The sequence below is a fragment of the Megalops cyprinoides genome, chromosome 1, assembly GCF_013368585.1.
Source record: "Megalops cyprinoides isolate fMegCyp1 chromosome 1, fMegCyp1.pri, whole genome shotgun sequence".
Taxonomy (NCBI): domain Eukaryota; kingdom Metazoa; phylum Chordata; class Actinopteri; order Elopiformes; family Megalopidae; genus Megalops; species Megalops cyprinoides.
This window is the reverse complement of record NC_050583.1, coordinates 65332805-65354758: the sequence shown is the minus strand read 5'-3', so window position 1 is coordinate 65354758 and position 21954 is coordinate 65332805. Positions and strand designations below refer to the sequence as shown.

Genomic DNA, 21954 nt, shown 5'->3' with positions numbered 1-21954 from the left:
TTTTGATTAAAATTCCCCTGTATTACATGTTGACTTCTGAATAATTCCATTTTACATTGAAAGGCGATGAGGTAAAAAGTGTGAATGAGGAGAAACCACCTACGTATATATGCAAAATACCACTGAATTGTCGTCTTTCCTGTCAGTGAACTCTGAGTGAACTAAAATCCCTTTCTAATGTGTGAGACATTTATAAAAAAAATTTTAGCCACAGTGTAAATATTTGCACAGCAATTTCTTTACCTTGTTGAGTTGTTCAGAGCACAAGACTGCATGAGGCAACACAGATGGTTATTATGCTTTTTTAACAAGTGTATTGTTCACTTTTCCAGGCCAGCCCATGTTTTGCTGTTGGGAGTGTTGCAAGGACGAATGGATAAAAATATGTCCAATGTTGGCACAGAAGGATGAAGCTGGGATTCTGTGCTCCTTTTATCTGTTAATATTTTTATCCAGTAGGTTTTGGTTAAATGTTATTGCCTTTAATGACTGTCTTTTTTTTCTGTAATTTTAGTTCGGCCCTCTGTGGGATATTGTCAAATGGTAATTATTCCTTGCAGCTGTGTTTTGTCGTCAAACGCGCTTCCCGGTTCAAAGGAAAGTGATGGTGGTGTGCTGCCTCAAGATGCCTGTCATTAGAAAAACTGAAGCCATGGAAAACAGAACATCTGGGGACAACTAAGGACGCAGAGCCATTCAAAAAAAAAAAAAAATGGTAAAGTGGCCAAGGATGATTCCAAAATTGGGCTAGGTTGAGCCAACTGACAAGATGGAGTCAAATTGTTACAGTAAGAGAAACGAAAATATAGTAAAGATAACACATGTGAATGAACATGGGACTTCTTTGACTTTGATTTCCTTGGATTTGGTCCTTTTCCATAAACAGAGCCTATTCATAAAAAGGTCTCATTCACACGTCTCGCAACGTCTCACATCTGCTTGCAATGATAGTTCAGATGAATAGTTTGATCGTGACGGCAGTCCAGTGAAATTTTTGCGGTCGCTGCATGTGAAGGCTTGCAGAAATAACATCTGAGCCGCACGGAAAACAGAGGGACGTCTGAGGCTTCTAGAAAATTGCATCCGAAATGTGCAGAGATGACTTCTGGTTCATGTGCTGGAAGTGTTCAAGCCATTTCCTTGACACGGATTCACTGGAGGATCTTGCCTCCATCCGTCTCCCTTCCAAACCGCATGCATAAGTTTTAGATTTTTTTAAACCAAGGAGATAATGTGAGTTCCCATCCTCCCCTCTACTTATCTTGGTCAGTTTTGCCTCAGAATGCACTGTTGATAGGCAGAATCTGCTCTGTGGTTATGTGGGCCGGAGCTTTTTTGGGGCACTGAATAGATCTTGTGGCATATGTATTGTCTTAGGGCCATGGGTGTCAGTTTGTTTGGAAAAGTGCTGGGGACAACGACGGGTTCGAAGTGTTCAACTAACTAAAGGCTTTCATAAAGTGGTGGGGACGAAATGGGCCGCAACAAAAAGCGGTGGGGACATGTCCCCAGCGTCCCCAGCGTAAATGACACCTATGCTTGGGGCGTAGTCCCACTTACATGCAGACTGAACTAAAAGGCAGGTCAAATGGGAAGCGATGCATGGAGGGGAGTGGCAAGTCAGGCTCTCCTGGCTGTCACCACATCGCTCCGGGGGCCAGACAGCAGACTTCCTGTGTTCGGGGAGAGTGCAGCGTGCAGAGAAAGCGTGGGAGGAAGTCAGGCTAGGTGATACCTGGAGCAAAGCCTCACTTTCAGACTTTTCATTTTTCCATCCTATGACTCCCCCCACCCCCCTCCTTTAAATGTTTATAGGAAGAATCAGGTGATGGAATATTAAACAGGTCTGTCAAAAACCAAACTCCCCCGCCCACCTACACACTGTGTGAAAATAGGTCACCCGAGTCACGTGGAGGTAAGCGGGATGTGGGACGCTTTGGGACCTGGATATGCACTGAGACCACTTCTCCGTTGACAGGCAGCTTGAGTTGGCAAAGCCCTGAACGCGGAACAATGATGTCACCTTGGGAAAAGAATTCCGGAAACTCTGAATACTAAATTACTGCTAGCAATCTGCTCTGCATAAAGACAAGAGCTGAAGCATATCGGCATCCGCAAGTAATGTAATCATCAAGCAACCATTTTTTAAACATTTGGCTTAACAGTCATCCCTATTCCCATTACACCCATAGCTTATTTCCATAACTGCATAGCTACATGTTTTGAATTCCTTTCTTTCTCTGGGAACATGGATCAAGACTTTTGTTGCACTGTAGCTCATGAAAAACCTGGAGCATTGTCATGGCTGTCAAGGCCATTAAGGGAGTTGTTTCAGGTACACGTCATTGGTAAAGGCAGGCGAAAGTATGCAAACAATATTTTCAGGAGACGTCAGCTGATATTGACTTTCCTTTGCAATAAAATGAGCCTTTGTTATCTGATCATGAAAAATACACTGTAAGAAAATTACCTTCACTCAGACAAATTCCAGTGAGTGAGTCATTGTTGACGCTTAAGATGTTCCAGAGTGTCTAAGTATGGTGAGCAATGGATGTCAGATGGATTGATATTACACCGCTCCAGGCATAGTCTGGCACTCAGTGGAAGATTTCATCTGACCTGCAAAAAGAGATTGCACATTATTGCTTAGTCTTCCCTCATGCTCTTTACATTTTTCAAATATGCAGATCTCCGGTACCTCTTTGCACACGTATCCCAAACAGGACATATTTCGTGTTTGTATCATCATTGCATAAATGAGATGCCGAACAGCACGATGTCTTACATGACAGCTCTTGTCGTCCGTAATAAGCCAACCGAATTCTCAGAAAGTCGAGAAGAACTGGTTTGTCCAGACATTATGCAACTTGCCGTGTTATTTGCAGATTCTTACTCAAGGCAAATGAAGGTTCTGTTACATCATCGTGAACCTTGCTGTAAATTGACAGTGTTATTTTTGGAAGCCACATGAAAATTGCTTGTGTCAGTTAGCTGAGGAGGGGATGGCTGCCTTTGCATGCTGAAACAGTAAAATGAAAGAGGAAGGAAGGAGACCTCTCCCTGAAGGGGTCCGACTGTGGGAGCGGTTTAATTACTACATCTTGACCAGCTCACCAGTCTCTCATGGAAATGCGCAGTCTATCTGAAGCAAAACTGCGGGCAGGGGACAGAGGAAAAAGGGGTCCTTTAAGCAACAACAACAAGAACCAAAAATAAATCTCAGCAACTGTCCCTTTTAGTTGAAAAATGATTACTCGGGGCTTGTGAATATTCCTGCTCCCTGAACCAAAAAAAACTTAGTCTCACTCAGTCTCCTTCCTGTAAAATGAGCCTCCCTTGAGTGGTCATTATTAATTGGCCCATTTATATGGGAGCCACGAGAACATTTTGCCAGTGATCTACATCCATCTTAAAGGGGACAGTAGAAGACAGTGTTCTAACTCAGCGTTTTAAAGACCAGCAGACTTTTTTTTCTGTAATTTTAGTTCGGCCCTCTGTGGGATATTGTCAAATGGTAATTATTCCTTGCAGCTGTGTTTTGTCGTCAAACGCGCTTCCCGGTTCAAAGGAAAGTGATGGTGGTGTGCTGCCTCAAGATGCCTGTCATTAGAAAAACTGAAGCCATGGAAAACAGAACATCTGGGGACAACTAAGGACGCAGAGCCATTCAAAAAAAAAAAAAAAAATGGTAAAGTGGCCAAGGATGATTCCAAAATTGGGCTAGGTTGAGCCAACTGACAAGATGGAGTCAAATTGTTACAGTAAGAGAAACGAAAATATAGTAAAGATAACACATGTGAATGAACATGGGACTTCTTTGACTTTGATTTCCTTGGATTTGGTCCTTTTCCATAAACAGAGCCTATTCATAAAAAGGTCTCATTCACACGTCTCGCAACGTCTCACATCTGCTTGCAATGATAGTTCAGATGAATAGTTTGATCGTGACGGCAGTCCAGTGAAATTTTTGCGGTCGCTGCATGTGAAGGCTTGCAGAAATAACATCTGAGCCGCACGGAAAACAGAGGGACGTCTGAGGCTTCTAGAAAATTGCATCCGAAATGTGCAGAGATGACTTCTGGTTCATGTGCTGGAAGTGTTCAAGCCATTTCCTTGACACGGATTCACTGGAGGATCTTGCCTCCATCCGTCTCCCTTCCAAACCGCATGCATAAGTTTTAGATTTTTTTAAACCAAGGAGATAATGTGAGTTCCCATCCTCCCCTCTACTTATCTTGGTCAGTTTTGCCTCAGAATGCACTGTTGATAGGCAGAATCTGCTCTGTGGTTATGTGGGCCGGAGCTTTTTTGGGGCACTGAATAGATCTTGTGGCATATGTATTGTCTTAGGGCCATGGGTGTCAGTTTGTTTGGAAAAGTGCTGGGGACAACGACGGGTTCGAAGTGTTCAACTAACTAAAGGCTTTCATAAAGTGGTGGGGACGAAATGGGCCGCAACAAAAAGCGGTGGGGACATGTCCCCAGCGTCCCCAGCGTAAATGACACCTATGCTTGGGGCGTAGTCCCACTTACATGCAGACTGAACTAAAAGGCAGGTCAAATGGGAAGCGATGCATGGAGGGGAGTGGCAAGTCAGGCTCTCCTGGCTGTCACCACATCGCTCCGGGGGCCAGACAGCAGACTTCCTGTGTTCGGGGAGAGTGCAGCGTGCAGAGAAAGCGTGGGAGGAAGTCAGGCTAGGTGATACCTGGAGCAAAGCCTCACTTTCAGACTTTTCATTTTTCCATCCTATGACTCCCCCCACCCCCCTCCTTTAAATGTTTATAGGAAGAATCAGGTGATGGAATATTAAACAGGTCTGTCAAAAACCAAACTCCCCCGCCCACCTACACACTGTGTGAAAATAGGTCACCCGAGTCACGTGGAGGTAAGCGGGATGTGGGACGCTTTGGGACCTGGATATGCACTGAGACCACTTCTCCGTTGACAGGCAGCTTGAGTTGGCAAAGCCCTGAACGCGGAACAATGATGTCACCTTGGGAAAAGAATTCCGGAAACTCTGAATACTAAATTACTGCTAGCAATCTGCTCTGCATAAAGACAAGAGCTGAAGCATATCGGCATCCGCAAGTAATGTAATCATCAAGCAACCATTTTTTAAACATTTGGCTTAACAGTCATCCCTATTCCCATTACACCCATAGCTTATTTCCATAACTGCATAGCTACATGTTTTGAATTCCTTTCTTTCTCTGGGAACATGGATCAAGACTTTTGTTGCACTGTAGCTCATGAAAAACCTGGAGCATTGTCATGGCTGTCAAGGCCATTAAGGGAGTTGTTTCAGGTACACGTCATTGGTAAAGGCAGGCGAAAGTATGCAAACAATATTTTCAGGAGACGTCAGCTGATATTGACTTTCCTTTGCAATAAAATGAGCCTTTGTTATCTGATCATGAAAAATACACTGTAAGAAAATTACCTTCACTCAGACAAATTCCAGTGAGTGAGTCATTGTTGACGCTTAAGATGTTCCAGAGTGTCTAAGTATGGTGAGCAATGGATGTCAGATGGATTGATATTACACCGCTCCAGGCATAGTCTGGCACTCAGTGGAAGATTTCATCTGACCTGCAAAAAGAGATTGCACATTATTGCTTAGTCTTCCCTCATGCTCTTTACATTTTTCAAATATGCAGATCTCCGGTACCTCTTTGCACACGTATCCCAAACAGGACATATTTCGTGTTTGTATCATCATTGCATAAATGAGATGCCGAACAGCACGATGTCTTACATGACAGCTCTTGTCGTCCGTAATAAGCCAACCGAATTCTCAGAAAGTCGAGAAGAACTGGTTTGTCCAGACATTATGCAACTTGCCGTGTTATTTGCAGATTCTTACTCAAGGCAAATGAAGGTTCTGTTACATCATCGTGAACCTTGCTGTAAATTGACAGTGTTATTTTTGGAAGCCACATGAAAATTGCTTGTGTCAGTTAGCTGAGGAGGGGATGGCTGCCTTTGCATGCTGAAACAGTAAAATGAAAGAGGAAGGAAGGAGACCTCTCCCTGAAGGGGTCCGACTGTGGGAGCGGTTTAATTACTACATCTTGACCAGCTCACCAGTCTCTCATGGAAATGCGCAGTCTATCTGAAGCAAAACTGCGGGCAGGGGACAGAGGAAAAAGGGGTCCTTTAAGCAACAACAACAAGAACCAAAAATAAATCTCAGCAACTGTCCCTTTTAGTTGAAAAATGATTACTCGGGGCTTGTGAATATTCCTGCTCCCTGAACCAAAAAAAACTTAGTCTCACTCAGTCTCCTTCCTGTAAAATGAGCCTCCCTTGAGTGGTCATTATTAATTGGCCCATTTATATGGGAGCCACGAGAACATTTTGCCAGTGATCTACATCCATCTTAAAGGGGACAGTAGAAGACAGTGTTCTAACTCAGCGTTTTAAAGACCAGCAGACTCTTCTGCGTGACCATGCGATAAATAAATCATTCCTGGAAATGCGCAGACAACGAATGAACATACTACAAGCATACTACAACTGAATTAATATTGGATATTAAATGGCTTCATGATGCCTGTCTCAAAAATGAAATGGCTTACATGCTTTTCGTGGCCTAATTTGTGAAATGACATAATGCACATTGATTGGAATTACTGTACATACAGACAAGTATGGAGTATTTCTGCTGAATATTGGTCTGAATAACTAAAAATGCCCTAAAATCAGCATCTGTTGTGGTGCAGTTACACATTTTGTGCAAAACTACACTGAAAGTCATGCTCTACTCTTGTGTTTTTATGTGGCGACAAAAAGAGATGAGAAATTGCTCCATTGGGTGGACTCTGCTTCCGTCAGGCAGGTTGTATCCCTGCTTTCCCTATTCAGAGACAGCTGTGATTTTCCATTCGCCGCCTCGCCTGGCAGAGCAGACGCCCAGGTCTCTTCAGGTTGCGCACGCACAAGAGCTGATGAGCTCCAGCGCGAACTTTGGAAGGATTTCGTAATCACCTCCCCCCCTTCCCCCCCATCTGTCCACTGGCCGTAATCCGTGTACCTGCGACAGCTCCCATCCAACTTTCAGATAAGCAAACAGACCGATAGGCGTTGTTTGTGAAACAACCCCCGTGATGCATCAACCGCACCACACGTTTGCCCATGAGCCCTCAGACAAATAAGTATCTGTAATCCAGCATGTCCCATTATACATCAATGTGGAGCAACACTTCAGAATCGCTGACTGGATCTTTGATCCTTTTCAAATTGTACCGGGGGTTGAAGATAAACGGAGATTGTGCTTGCTTGTTTTGTATGAGGACGGAGGTGGGCGGGTACTTGAAAGGCTGAGCTAGTGAAAGCTAGCCTGAATCATTTTTCTGTCATGTTAACATACTTAGGAAAAGTTATTGTTATCTGGCTTTAAAATGTAGTACAGGTCACAGTTCTTTCAGAAAGAACACCCCCCCCCCCCCTTGAAAGAAAGTTGCTATCATGATGATGATATATTGCCTTGGGTGCTTTGTTACATAGGCTCATACTCTCACGTCTTTTTGATTTCCCACATTTCTTTGAGCTAGATGAGCTGTAGTTCCACGCAGGTATGCGAGCTGGGCCTAAACAGATCTGATTTTACATTGTGGAATGTCATACAGTACGCTGAAACAACTTTGTCTTTTTTTCCTTTGTGAGGAAATCTCAGCAATGTTATTACGTGCAGCGACCCAGTGCTACAAAGCAAACGGTTGCCGGCTCTGATTTATTAATAGGGAGCTTTCTGTGTCTTATTACCAAAAAGGGGGCTGGCGCTTCAGTGCTCTGCTGGGTTTAGACTGTGCTGTTTTGAAATTTTTCTCAGCTGTGCCTTAACAACCCCCCCCCCCCCCCCTTCCCCGTCTTTCCCATGAGGGGAAATTTCCTGTATTTATTCCACATTTAATTGCTCTGGGGCTCTGCTAAGCAGGATTCTGTTTTTTTCCCCCATCAGTTTGTTATGTTTTTGTTTTGTTGATTTTTTTCCCTTCCTACTCTGACGGGCGACCCTTATTAGGGGATCTGCCGACGCCTTCTTTTTATGGCTGCACATGTGGCGCATCTGGATCCAGGCGTGACTCATTATTCGCTTTTTTTATGTTCCACTTTCTGCTGCCATAGCAACTGCTGAATGTTTGGCAGAAAGCCTTTGAAGGCAGAAAAAATAGGGAGCTCAGGGAGGGAGTGTGAGTGAGTGAGACAGGCGGGGGGGGGGGCTGGTGGGGGGGGCTAGCTCTCAGGAGTTGGCCTACATCCAGCGTAACCATACTGCAGAGCTGAAATGAGGCCTTTGGCAGCACACCAGGTTTCAGAGAACAAAGATGTGAGCCTCTAATGTTGGCGGCAAGGCTCGCTTGGCATCCTTTACGGTTTCCCAGCAGCCCTTTGCCTTGGCAGCCCGCCAGCCTCCCCTCTGGGCCTGCAAAGAGGATTAGAATAAAGAGAGGGACTTGTTTTTCTCTTGTCTCCTCGCTCTGCCCCGATGACATCACCTCTCCTGCCTCCAGATGCTAGCCATCCAGCACCATTTTTTTCCCCTCGCATGCGCCATTTTAGTCCATTCCGCCTTCCATTTTGTAATTATTGTCAACAGCTGTTAAATCACGTTAAAGCTATGCGTGCGTGCCCGAACTGAAGACTGAAAATGGCTACCATGCTATTTCACAAACACTTTTGTGTCCATATTCTCTCACAGATTGTTATTATGCTTTTCTTTTTGCCTGTTGTTTAATGCTGTCTCAGTCATAATATAATTAATACTTAAAAGGAAATGTGCAGAATCTGGGTACAATTTTAATATTTCTTTCAAAGGGAACTGTAATTTTATTTTTATGAATTTATGAGAGAATTCTCTGATTTTAAAGTAATTCTGTATGTATAACCCTGTAATACTGATCCCCTTATTTCTGTCTGTCAGCTGGTGTGTATAAACCAGTCCAAGTCAAAGGTACAGAAATGGATTGCCTGAAAGTCAGTGTTTGGAACCTGGAAACTGCAGTGTTTTTAGTCAGTTGTTGTTACTTCCTCATATTGATCTGCACAGAGGAATTGTGTAATGTCAATAGTGCTGTATTTATTTCTGCAATCTCCAAATGAGATCTCCAAAAAAGCAGATGCCTGTCACAGGCAAGAAATGAGAGTGCTGAGGAAACAGGAAGCGATTTTAACGATTTACAGCGTGCGCATTCAGCTAGGCATGAGTAGAAGAGTCCTGCTGTGTTGCATACAAAATAATGACTTTCACGCGTGCTAAATCACTGTTTCTGCAGCAAGTGAACCCTGAGTGCTATTGAGGTCAATAAAAATTGGGGAGATAAACAAAGATGCAACGTGGCATGGCCGTTTACTCGAGGAAGCAATTCTTCTTTAGCTCTGCGGAAGTGACCTGAGAAATGTAACTTCCCTTCCTTTATGCAGGGGACGGAGTTGTAAAACTGGAGAAGAGAAATATCGATGCTGTAAACAGGATGTGGCCTGTCACTCAGGGTATCCTGATAAGAGAGAAGTCTCCATGGTTACTCTTTCCTGTGAAAAAACACAGACCATCAAAGAAAAAAAAAAGCAATTGTTGTCAGCCAAACAGCACTGTTGTTACTGCACTTTGAATGAGGAATTACCTTATTTACACGGCTGAATCTGCAAGCACAGTTCATCGCAATGAAAACCGAGTCTTGCAGCCTCTAACAAATCAAACATGTTCAGTTGCTTTAACTGGAACATTGCTGGCATAGATAAAGAAAGATATTTTAACCTGGCAGACTGGATAAGGAGCAAGAAAGTGAAACGAGCTTATTTACTTTTATTTACACAATCCAGTTTTGCACACAACATTAAATTTAGAGTGAGGCTAGTGTAGGTGCAGAGACAAAAATCATGAAGTGTCAGGACGTTTCAAGGTTGCATGAAAGACAACCTTGGCGAGTTCACACAGAAAGCTGGAACATTTAGATATAAGGACTTGTGTGCTCCGTCAGAGAAGTGGTCTTCTTGAATAAGTGCCTTTGACTTCCCCCTTTGATTGGACAAATATGTCTGAAATGAAGAGTTTAAAATGAACAGGCCTGCAGGCATGGAGATTCAGTGATGGGATATTAACATCAGCACTCTGAAATGAGCCATAAGAAATGGCACAGATGCCTTTTAACCAATGCCAAGCGTTCTCAAACTATGTACTATATATCAACAGTGGTACATAGACAGTGTGTATGGTATGTATAAATTCACATATTTAGTTTAATATTGATAATACCAGACAGAAAAAAAAATTCCAGTCAAGAATGAACGATGTAGATTTTTTAAAACCTTTTTTGTTGTTACTTGCAGCCATGTGAACATAACCCACATTTGGGTTTTACTCCACCATTTTGATAAATAAAACATAGGCAGATAATAACTGTGAACCAAAGAAAAGAAAGGCACCGAATGGAACTATTTGTAATTTTGATCTTGAGCCAAAACCTAGCACTGAAAGTTAAATCCTATCATGTCAGTAGTGGCGTTGCTGATAAACGCCTATGGCTAAAATTGTTATAATCAATATGTTATTGATTATATTCATAGTATTCAGATTCTATGGTCCCAGTTAACAAGTACTTGGATTTTAATTTTAATTCCAAGTTTTAGATTCGGACTGAACAACATTTAAGTGGTGTAGGGAGAGAGCATCCTAAAAATGTTTTTGAATTAACAGTTGTATCAAATGGTGCCCAATATAATATAGCACAAGACTGGTGGCACTCAGGCTGTCAGATGACTAGACCATAAAGGCCTAGACTATGGTCTCTGGTGATTAAAATAAGATGTAGTCACAAGGAAGTGAAAAAGAAAAAACAAACAAACAAACAAAAAAAAAAAACGCAGTTCAGGGTCTCTTTACAGGTACCATTTTAAATTGTAAAAATACTCATAGCCATAGCAAGTCTATACTCCTGTATCATCAGTCTGTGTGCTTGTATTTGCTGTTAAACTGTAATATAAATAAGCGAGGTCATGAAAACAAACTTCCTCTTCAGTGCGTCATTGAAATTAATGCACAGCACGTGCCGAGAGCTTCAAAGCTCACGTGCTACGCATTGCAGCTAATAATTGAAGTTGCATAATTTAAAAATGAAAAGACGAGGAAGATCAAAGCGTGCAGAAAAAATTCTGTGAGATTATTCAGGGACATTTCTACTCCTCTGCCTCGGGAACACTGCACAGTTCTGGTTACTCCAGTTGACTATCGGTGAGCAAAGTCTCTCTGCAACATGTGGCGTTGCCTTATGTTGCCTTACCAGTACAAGGTGCCCTTGACATCAATCAGGTCTGCTAACTTGGCAAGTCCACGTAATTTAAAAAGAGGCTGACATTTTCAGGCTTGTCCCTTGGTGTTCCAGAACAAAGTGAAGGAGGAGATTTAGAAACATGTCAATTAAGCAATGATTTGTACATAAACACCTGTCTGGAATATATCACAGTCCAAGAATTCTCTGCAATTTAAAGATCATATATTACTTTACCTGCAAAGCTGAATGGAAAGCAGACGGCTAAACTTACAAACTGTCCCTGGGATACTAGAAAAATTTCAAGTCCCACCTTATTTTGAATTATTTAGCAACAAACGCTTAAATTCACAGCTTAGAACCTGTAAATCCTGAAATGCCTTCTTGTTGTCTGGCATACTTGTGTCATAAATTGATTTAAAAAATTGACAAGTTTCTAAACAATGGAATACTTTTAATTGTCACCAAAAAAAGTATGAAAAACAATGTATCTATTTTACCATGTGTACCATCTGATATGAGATACAGAGTAAAACACACTGTTGTGAAGCTCAAAACTTTTTACAGAGTCACCACAGATAAGATAGAGATATATCTTATACTTACAAAGGGGAAAAGAATGTCCAATTCTGGAGATAATATACCACACCGAATTGCATTTGATACACACTGCAAAATATGTCAAAATGCAGACTATGACCTGCATTTGTCATTCATTTAATTACCATTCATATGAACAGCCTAACAATTCAATCAATATTTCACTGGTGTTAATTGCTTTTACATAACTTTTAAACTATTGCAACTGCATTACAGTATATTAGCTCACTCCTAATAGAAACTCCATACAAATATGCCAAGCACAGAGAGAGGATTAATAGGATTTAATTATTGGGCGGTTTAGAGTTGGGGGATCATTTGCCATCTGACAACTGACTGGAGGATTTTCTACATTGACCGCAGTTTCACCTCTCTGGTTTGAGTTTTTATCACACCAACTTCCTGCCTGTGAAACACCAAGCCTGATGAGGCGTACTGAGACAGACACCAACACTTGGACCACAGGTGCCATGTCAGCGTATATTACAACTGGCAACAAAACAGGGAGTTATAAAGAGGGAAGGAGTTGTGCTTCGGGTGAAGCAGACAGCCCTCAGGTGGCTGTCTGAAACTCAGCTGGTCCAAGTTTCCTGTGTCGTGAGGTTAGACGACTAAACTGGATCAGGGCAGTACTACCTGGGTGATTCCTGGGGATTGTGTGGGACAGTCAAAATACCTGCTGGGTTTGCCTCCAGGGCATCGGGAGCGAGAGCATTGTCAGGGTAACACCTAAGCCGTCCTCTCAATCTCATCAGAGGCCCATATGGCCAGGGCTTGGTGACTTGACCTTACTTTCCAGCACGCGAGTCCCAGGTAGCGGGATGTGGGGTTGTGCAATCTACTGAGTATGTGGGTAATCCGAAAGTCACTGCCACCAGGAATAAGCCATGTGATTTGGGGGGAAATCCCTTTTTGTCTTTTCTAAAACAAGGCCACAGTAGGTGAAGGATGTTCCCACTTTGATTAGCGGCTTACTGAACAGCCTCATGAGTACAATGGGTTACCTTGCAGACGTTTTGTTTTGGCATGGTGGCAAAGAAAGCCATCTGAATACATTAATTGGAAGGTATCCTGCCACTGTTCTGCAAAACAATCCAAAACAAACATTCTATCCAAACTGCTCAGGTCCATTTTATGTAGTAAAGGAACATTTTTAGAAATACACAGAAATATGCCCATCCATACACTGCCAAGGCTCGTTTTCTACTTATCTGCAATTATTTACTAAAAATATATATATAATCTAATATACAAGACATTGAACATCTAACCAATAAGGAAAGATTTATGGAAAAGAATATGCGGGTTATGCCTGCAACAGTGATCCAGTTTAAAGGTTGAACTTCTCATATCAAGGGAGGGCAGACATTTTTGGCAGCTGGTATCACCTCTCAAGAGGTTGGAATCTTATCACGGTTTCTGTTTGTGGAACACAATGCCATTTATGTCCCCTAAAATATGCTACACATGGCAAATTGTACTCAGGAAATGGGGAATTCACCTAAAATAATGGAAATCCCATGGATTACCTACCTGATGAAAGTGAAATATCATCTTTCTTACACTAAGACAACTTTTAGTAATTCAATCCCTATCACACTGGTAGTTTTGATTGAAGTATGATTATGCAGCGGTTACTATATTCATTTTCATCTCTAGTTATAACCTGAACACAATTTTGAATCAGTCCCAAAAATGGATTTCATTTTTCTCACACACCACATTAAAACCACATTAGCCTCACAAAAGCACATTTCCTTATATTATATTAGCCACTAAAATAAACTGAAGAATGAAGACAACCACACATAATTATCATGGATCCATAGTTGAACTGGAAAGGCTAAATGTTAAATTAACGTCTGCTTGAGACACTTTTGTACGGAGGTGAAACAATAGCATTAAAAATATCTTCATTCCATCTCAGCTGGCTGGCTCATACATTTGTGTGTTTGTGGTAAAGCTGCCTAAAGTCAGAGAAAACCCAGATATCCTATACGACACATCACTGGTGGTGGGGGGGGGGGGGGGGGGGGGGGGGGGGGGGGGGGGGGGGGGGGGGGGGGGGGGGGGTCTATTCACTCAGTATCCTCCAGTCTGCAATCAGTCACGGCAAGGAAAGCCTGAAAACAAACTTTTTGACCTTGAAGGTGAAGTCATATTGCAATACTGAACATAGTGCAGATAGTTCAGTAGGACAGCAGGACAACAGGATTATGAAGGTATGTATTTTAAGCCATTTTATTTTAGCATGCTCAGACCAGTGACTTTCTTGTTTTAGCTATTCACGTCTGTAGGAATTACATTGCTCACAATAATCTTCCCTGACATCAAATACAAAACACCTGAAGTGAACCCTGAACAAAGGAGCACTACCTGCTACAAATAGGTGAAATCCTGCAGGGTGAGGGTATCCTATATGTAACTGCATATAAACGTTTTTTTTTTTCAAACCATAAACTCACCATCACCTGATGCTATTTACCTAAATTACCTACCTAAAGGGAGTCTGGCACTACTCACTTTGTTTTTGTTGTGTCTAGCTGCATTGAAATAGGGGACAAAATGATGTGTCTTGAATGTCTTCACTGCAAGAGGAGCCGAAATGATGGGCTGCACATTTCTTCACTGCTTAGAGGTCTTGCGTATCATCCTCAGGATCCCTACAGGAGCATGAAGCTACAGGCGTGCAAACCTCAGTGAGAGTAACCTGCTGTGTCCTGGCTTTGGGGCCTTGGGTGGGTGTCTGAAACATATCGCCTTTCCAGGATGCGAACGGAGTCCTAATGTTTCTGAGTCGGCTTGCGTCAAGTGTTTTGGGAAACTGGGACAATAGGCCATTGCTGCCCCATAGCACACATGCAAACAAGCAAAATTCTAAAGGACCTTACTGACATCCCTAACTGTTATTAGAGAAAATTCCAAAATATACAAGCCTTGTGAATCTTCACAACAGTACTGCAAACTGTTCCCATACAGAAAAATTCCCTCTTTGTCTGTTTCAATTTCATGCCGAAGCACTGTAGTCGGCAGCGAATTCACACTGACATGCTCACCGACACAAACCATGTGTGAGGAACATCGGACAGTGCTGAGTCAGGGATGTTTTAATATAAGTCTACAAAGAGTAATATGCAGGCTGATTAATCAAAAATATTCACTTGATGCAAATAACCTTGATGAGAAAGACCCACAAAAAAAAAAAAAATGGGTTCACACTTTTTGTAAGATTACATGAGATTACACCTGCATCTTCCATTTCCTGTTCATGAGACGCGAAAACTATACAGCTGGCATTTCCTCTGTATTAGCTGACAAAGACCTGACTTGGTCTTGTCAAGCAGCAGCTAGTGCGCATGCGTGTGTTTACTGGCTGGGAACCAAGAGATTTAGTGCGTTGTTCAACGGATGGGCGAGGTAAGCTGGTACGTGACTAAACATCTTACTTCCTCTTTCAGACGTCGTCAGATGGGTTTGCAAAAACAAATCCCGCTTTGTGTCTGCAGATTTCAGACGCATTGCCTCACCCGAGGAACCTCAAGCTGCAGCCTCTGTGGCCAGCCTGGACGATACCAAATACATGCAAGGCAGGGAAATCACGTTGCCGTTGATTTTCCCTCGCCGAAATGAATGCATAATGACGTGTAAATATTGAATCCAGACGCAGATCACTGAAATTTGTCGCGGGGTTTAATAAAGAAACCAGTCAGACTACCGTTGTTTACATGGTAAATAGAAAGCTAGGTGATTTCTTCGCACTATTCAGAAACGTCCTGCCAAATAGAAAGCTACTTGCTAAAAAAAAAAAAAAACTCGCTGTTTTGAAAACGTCTTCTTTCGGTGTTTACGCGACAGTGAACAATAATAGTAACATTATTATTATTATTATTAATAATCTCCCTAGGTAGCTTTATGTCTTACCAGTTGATGCACTTCTTAGTTACACGAACGCGTGTCTTAAATTGTTAAATTTACTGACGAGTGTGAATGTAGAATGATTAAGTATTTACAGTTCACGCTGCCATCGCTTATTGGCTTGGTCGCAGTCTCACGAGGTAGTTAGACGCGCTGGAAAGATTTATGGAAGCACAGTTTGCACATCTGCGCCGATGTGGTTTAAACACAGTTAGACCTGTTGCTATCTTTTGATTTGGAAATCCCCTGTTGTCTAGTCGAAAACCAAACAGCACGTTAATTTCACATAGGCCCTATTGCGAGGTTCAGTACGTGACTATATGTTTGGTACATGGCCAGTTATATGAATTAATCATGGATGAGGAATCGGTATAATACCAAAAAAATTTCCCGTGGTATAATCGCTGTAATTAAACCAGACAACGGAATGAGAGTGAGTTTTGTTTGAACGGGTGCTCAGAAACCGACTGCGATCGATACAGCTGCAACCACGTCCGCTGGCATTTTTTGTATGCTTTGTATGGATTTAGTTATATTTAGAGCTGGAACCGCACCCTTGAAATCGCGCTTAAAACAATGTAAAACAGTGTTTGGTAGACAAAGTTATGTAAGAATTAATTGTGCTTTGTGACTAAATTAGTCTAGTTCAAAGCTTCATTTCGGAATTATATTTTACTTTTATTACAAGGACGTCTCCACTAAGAAAATTTAAAATGAACCTATAGTAAATACCGGTCATGTTTAAATAACACATCTGCAATAATTTTTACGAAACATGTCAAAACATATCCCAAATGTTCCCTCCCCTTGAAAGTGCATGAGAAAAGACAGAAAGAACACTATTTGCCTTGGTAACATGAGCTGTTTTAGCACGGTTGGCTGAGGGCTGTAAACTTGTGTGACGCAGCGCTGGCATTCTTACTGGAATGTGGATTTGCTAAATGGGGCTCGAAGTGCCAATTACATACAGTCACTAGTGAGCATGCGTGGAGTAGTCAGGAACTGGAGAACATTGGTGACGCTACCGGTAGAGTCTGGTTGCTTAAAGGGCATTAACACTTTGTAGCCAGGAAGCAATTTAATTGAAACGAGCTCATACTCGTTGCTTCTGATCTGAACCTACAGATTTTTTCTATATATATAAAAAAGAAGCGAAACAGTGTAATTTTTTTTGTTTAATTTGAGCTATGCAACGTCCAAAATTTAGTATTCCACTGAAGACGTCCTTTTTTAACCCAAACAATATTGGCTGTAGTGTGCTGGCTATTGCTTACATTAAATAACTATTTAGTGGTTATTTAATTTTTATATATGGACAGTTTACCCAAGCAATCAAATGCGATCATTGTCCTTTACTAACACGAAATTTAGAGGATTATGCTCCGAGTCCAAAATTAGTAACTATTTTAATTTGCAATTACGATCCTGTATTAATGCATATGCATTAAATAAAAATAAGAACGCAAGCAAAAATAATTTCTAGCCTGCCTATTTGCAGCATTTTGCAGCTTTCCTGTCTTAGTCGGAGTAAGCAGTTGTATTCCTGGCACCAGTTCAATTGATTTTTGAAAAGGGGCAGAGACAGCGAGAGAGAGCATGCGCTGGAGGGGGTTGTCGAAGAATCAAGTAAATAGAACAGGAGCTGGAACCACAAGTTAGTCTGATGACGTCACCGTTCCACATTGAGCTCGCAGCGTAGTAGTGAGAGAGATAGATAGAGGCGCGCGGTTGTAAAGTACACACTGCCATGAACTTCTGTTTGTAACTTAATTGTTGTTGCTGCTGTCAGGAGGGAAAATACAACAAAAAAACTTTCGGTTCGTGTTTTGAAAAGAATAAAACCAAATCAGCGGACATTTGGAGAAGTTTTTTTCTTCACTTTTGCGAAAGCGATGTCGTCCGCGGCGGTTGCTGCTTCGAGAAGGCAGTCATGTTATTTATGTGACTTGCCCCGCATGCCGTGGGCTATGATCTGGGATTTTACCGAGCCCGTCTGCAGAGGATGTGTCAACTACGAAGGAGCCGACCGTATCGAGTTTGTGATTGAGACAGCCCGGCAGTTAAAGCGGGCTCATGGCTTCCAGGAGGGGAGATCTCCGGGTCCAGGGAAACCGCAGCTGTCCGGGAAAGAGATCCAGTCCATCAACCACACGCCTGGAGATCCCGGATCCCGGCCGCCACAGCCCCTGGATCGCTATCCTCTCACCTCCGATCGGCCGCCAAGACTAGGTCCAGAATATCAGTCAGGAAGGCAGGCTAACGGTATTCCTGTGCCGAATGGATTTCCTAAACCAGACGATCCTCCGGAGCTGAACCGACAGAGCCCCAACCCGCGTAGGACTAGCACGGTCCCTCCAAATTTAGTGCCTTTGGTTAACGGGAACATGCCCCCTGTACACGCGCTCAATGGAAGACCCGCACAAATGGGAATCCCTGGAACACTAACGGCGCCAAGCCCAAACGAGCTGAGCAGCAAGCGACCAGAGGAAATGAAAGACAAGCACAGACCGGACAGTTTGTCCGACATCAGCGAGACCCACAAGAGAGCCGATGAATGGATGAACAAGGGCAAAACAGTCAGGGACTTAATGGCGCTACACACATTCGATAGCAGGTACAAGAAAGACCATACGCCCATGCAACAGAGGGTGATGGGATATGAACCGAGCGCCACAACCACAAAATCAGGTAAAAAATTGAGTATGTCACAAAGCGAAAGAGAGAGGGGTGTCAGTCTTGCACCATGAGTCAGCCGCTCTGCATAAAATGTGCTAACGGGTACTTCCGCTGATTGCATGTTTATGTGGTGTAGACTTGCATGCAGCTCCACTGTCATTTGTTATTTCATTGCTTTTTTTTTTTTTTTACGTTTGTCGTGTCATTTAGCGTTAGTGAGTGCCGGAATTAATCACTGCAGTATTGTATTGGGAAATGCATATTTCTGTATTATTTTGATTCCTGCACCTTCAAATGGGGCTTACATGTTGCTTTAACCCTCCTCCACCTGCAGACAGGGGAAAGCACCCCCGAAACATGAAGAGAAAAGCCTCCCCGGAACCTGAAGGGGAGGGCACCGCCGCAAAGCTTAACGGAGAGGGTCAGCCATGGCTGCCGCCTCCCGCAGAGGTTCTGAAGATGTCCGGCGGGCCCCCTCCGAGCTTCGCCACGCCGCCCTCCACGATATCCCCGCACTCCCGCACCACCCCGCCGGAGGCGGCGCAGAACAGCCAGTCCCCGATGGCGGCGCTCATCCTGGCTGCCGACAACGCCGGGGGCAACAGCTCGCCCAAGGACGCCATCCAGGTGCACTCGACCACCCGGCGGAACAGCAGCAGCCCACTCTCCCCCTCCTCCATGAGCCAGAGGAGGCTGGCACAGCGGGAGGCGCCGGGAGTGGGCACGCCGCACGTGCCGGGCATGGATCAAGTGCACCCCCAAAGCATTCCGGACTCCTCTGTCCCCAGCAGCGTTCCGCTGTGCTGTACCCTCTGTCACGAGCGCCTGGAGGACACGCATTTTGTTCAGTGCCCCTCGGTGCCGTCCCACAAGTTCTGTTTCCCGTGTTCCAGGGAGAGCATCAAGCAGCAAGGTGCCACCGGGGAGGTGTACTGTCCAAGCGGGGAGAAGTGCCCCTTGGTGGGCTCGAACGTACCGTGGGCTTTCATGCAAGGTGAAATAGCCACCATTCTCGCAGGAGATGTAAAAGTAAAAAAGGAGAGGGACCCTTGATTTTATTATCATTTTTTTAACAAACAAAACAAAAAAAAAATGCGTATATATACATATAAATTACATGCATACCATCCAAACAAAACTAATGGACTTGTACATATTGGACGCAAGGGAAGTGTACACTTCGTAAAACATGGCTGTATAATTTTTGATTTTTGAATACATTGTGTTTCTATATTTTTGAAGATAAAGGTATGTACTCATTATAATGGACTACTTTCCCTTCTTTTTGTTGATGTTAAAGCAAATTATTGATGTACTTTTAGGTCTGGTGGCAGTTCCTGTTAAACATAGAATGTGACTAATGCTACTCTACGAGCACTTGGCAAAACTGAAATGCTTCTAGCTGTACTTGTTATGCACTTGTTTAAAAAAATTGCCAAATACAATTTCTGACCTTGTAATAATAACTTAGTGTCTGTGATTGCTTATTTTTCCGTATTTCGCAAAGCCGTAGGAAGCCATGTTCTCATAGTGAATTGCAGAGTGTTAGTGAGGCAGTTAGCACTTTACATGAACCGAGCGGGGAGCAGAGACAGAATCGACATGGAAAAGGTAAAGTAAGCTGAGACAGACTTGACCTTGAGGCATAAACACTTGCTTGCAACAATAACGCCCCAACACGTTCACGAAAGGCGGTTTGTTGTTTGTTGTAATCAGGTATTATTTAACGAGCTATTTCTTCTAACAATTCACAATCAGGCATTGTATGGTACGGGGCAAGTGCAACTATGCATACGTCAGGCTGCTGCTCTACAGGTCCGTCTCAGTCTTATTGAACTGCAGAATTCTGATTTTAAAATATAACTAAGCTGTGTAAACTAAGACATCCATAGTATCAATTTCTGTTAAAGAAATGCAAAATGCATTTCCTGATTCTGTTGATGAAGTAGGTAACAGACATTTTTTTCTGGACTTTGCCATCCTGTTATCAGGTGAACAGTTCAGTGTAGTCACCTATACCCATATACGTTGCCAGTGTCTGATACAGTGAGGAAATACTGCTGCCCTAAGTCTGTTTCCAGGTAAGAGTCTCAAATCAGTTGTGGGTGGAGCAGTCTAGCGTGAGTAGTCAATCCATGTTTTAGAAAACTGAAAAAGTTGTTGAAAACCTTGAGTTTGGCCATGTGGAACAATACATGTTTAATTTGGTAGGAAGGGGCCCTGATACTGAAGGCATCAAAATGGACCTATTAACTGCAGTGTAGATATGAGAAAAGCATTATATTGGAATTTTAATGTGATAAAGTATTCCACTTGCCATTTTTACTGGACTTTCAGTGACCGGAATTGCAATTTTACTGCCATTACAGCACAGACAGATCAACGCGGTGCAAAGATATTTTTTCATCAGCACTTCTGCAAACTATAATGATGACGAAGCAAACAAAATGTGTTGCAAAAATATCCTCAGAATGAGTGACATTATCATGGAAAAGGCCACATGCTCACTGGGTGAAAATTAGCCTTCATCTGTCTGGCTTCTAATGAATGTCACTGTAATGTTTTTTTTTTTTTCATTACCACAGCAACACAGCAATTTGGTGCCTGCGTTAGATGAACGCTGGACATTTTGAGATAAAGCTTTTTTCCTCTGTTTTACAGAAGCATATGAGGAAGTCCATGCGTCCAAAAGGCCTTTTTCATTTCTCTCACATATTCAGCTACAGAGGCATGCATTTTAAAACCTTATTTTAGATGAATTTAAAAGTACTGAACACAGATAAACTAGAAGGATTTTTTTTTCATTCTTCCATCAGAAGATGACAGATGTTTGCTTTCATGTTATTTCATTTTACAATTTACTATCCCTACGTAAAACTTCTTAAGGAATTTTTAATTCATCACATAAAGATACTGTTTCAATATTAGAAAAATAATTAACAGCCAGACATGTGCTCCTTGTGCTAATGATTACTCCTTGCACTAATGGACCTGTTCTGCATTAAAGCCCCTTACAGTGCTGATGTCAAGAAATCCCCTGTCCGGTTATAGGAGCACCGCCACACATGGGTCACTGTTACCTTGAGCTGCACTAAACCATTACCAGGTTATCAATCCTTTGGCCCTGCAAAGTGCTGTATCATTGAGAAATAAAACGACTCAATCACGTGCACTTCGATGGAATTCCTGAGTCACTGTCCCGTCTACCCTTGTTCAGGAACAGAGTGCAATGACACGCCTTCTGCTGTTCAAGGTTGATTATACAGTACGTAGAAATGAATGGAGCTTGTGTTCTACCAATGTTCACATGCACTAACCCCCCAGGCGCAGTTTACTCTCAGTTAACCCTTTAGTGTCTGAATTTTAGAAACTTGGCTTTGTCCTTTAGCACAAGGATACAGCGCTGTCAGAATATGACTGACCTCTGTAACTATTGATATTTGAGTGGTAAATTTCATTTAAATATCTTTAAATGTGTACAATTTCATTCAGT

General features: G+C 42.7%; 1 protein-coding gene across 1 annotated transcript; it reads left to right on the top strand.

The window, feature by feature from the left end:
- Positions 1-17413: 17413 nt before the first annotated feature.
- irf2bp2b (interferon regulatory factor 2 binding protein 2b) lies at positions 17414-19880 on the top strand. The gene is made up of 2 exons (XM_036529778.1): positions 17414-18473; positions 18796-19880. Exons 1-2 carry the CDS (start codon positions 17678-17680, stop codon positions 19512-19514), a joined length of 1515 nt encoding a protein of 504 aa, XP_036385671.1. The 5' UTR covers positions 17414-17677; the 3' UTR covers positions 19515-19880.
- The last annotated feature ends 2074 nt before the right edge of the window (positions 19881-21954 follow it).

What these genes read in the sequence shown, in the direction of transcription:
- irf2bp2b (XM_036529778.1), top strand. Translation starts at nt 17,678, where the DNA reads ATGTCGTCCGCGGCGGTTGCTGCTTCGAGAAGGCAGTCATGTTATTTA. An exon ending in CGCCACAACCACAAAATCAG is followed by an intron (nt 18,474 to 18,795) that starts GTAAAAAATTGA and finishes CTCCACCTGCAG; the next exon opens with ACAGGGGAAAGCACCCCCGA.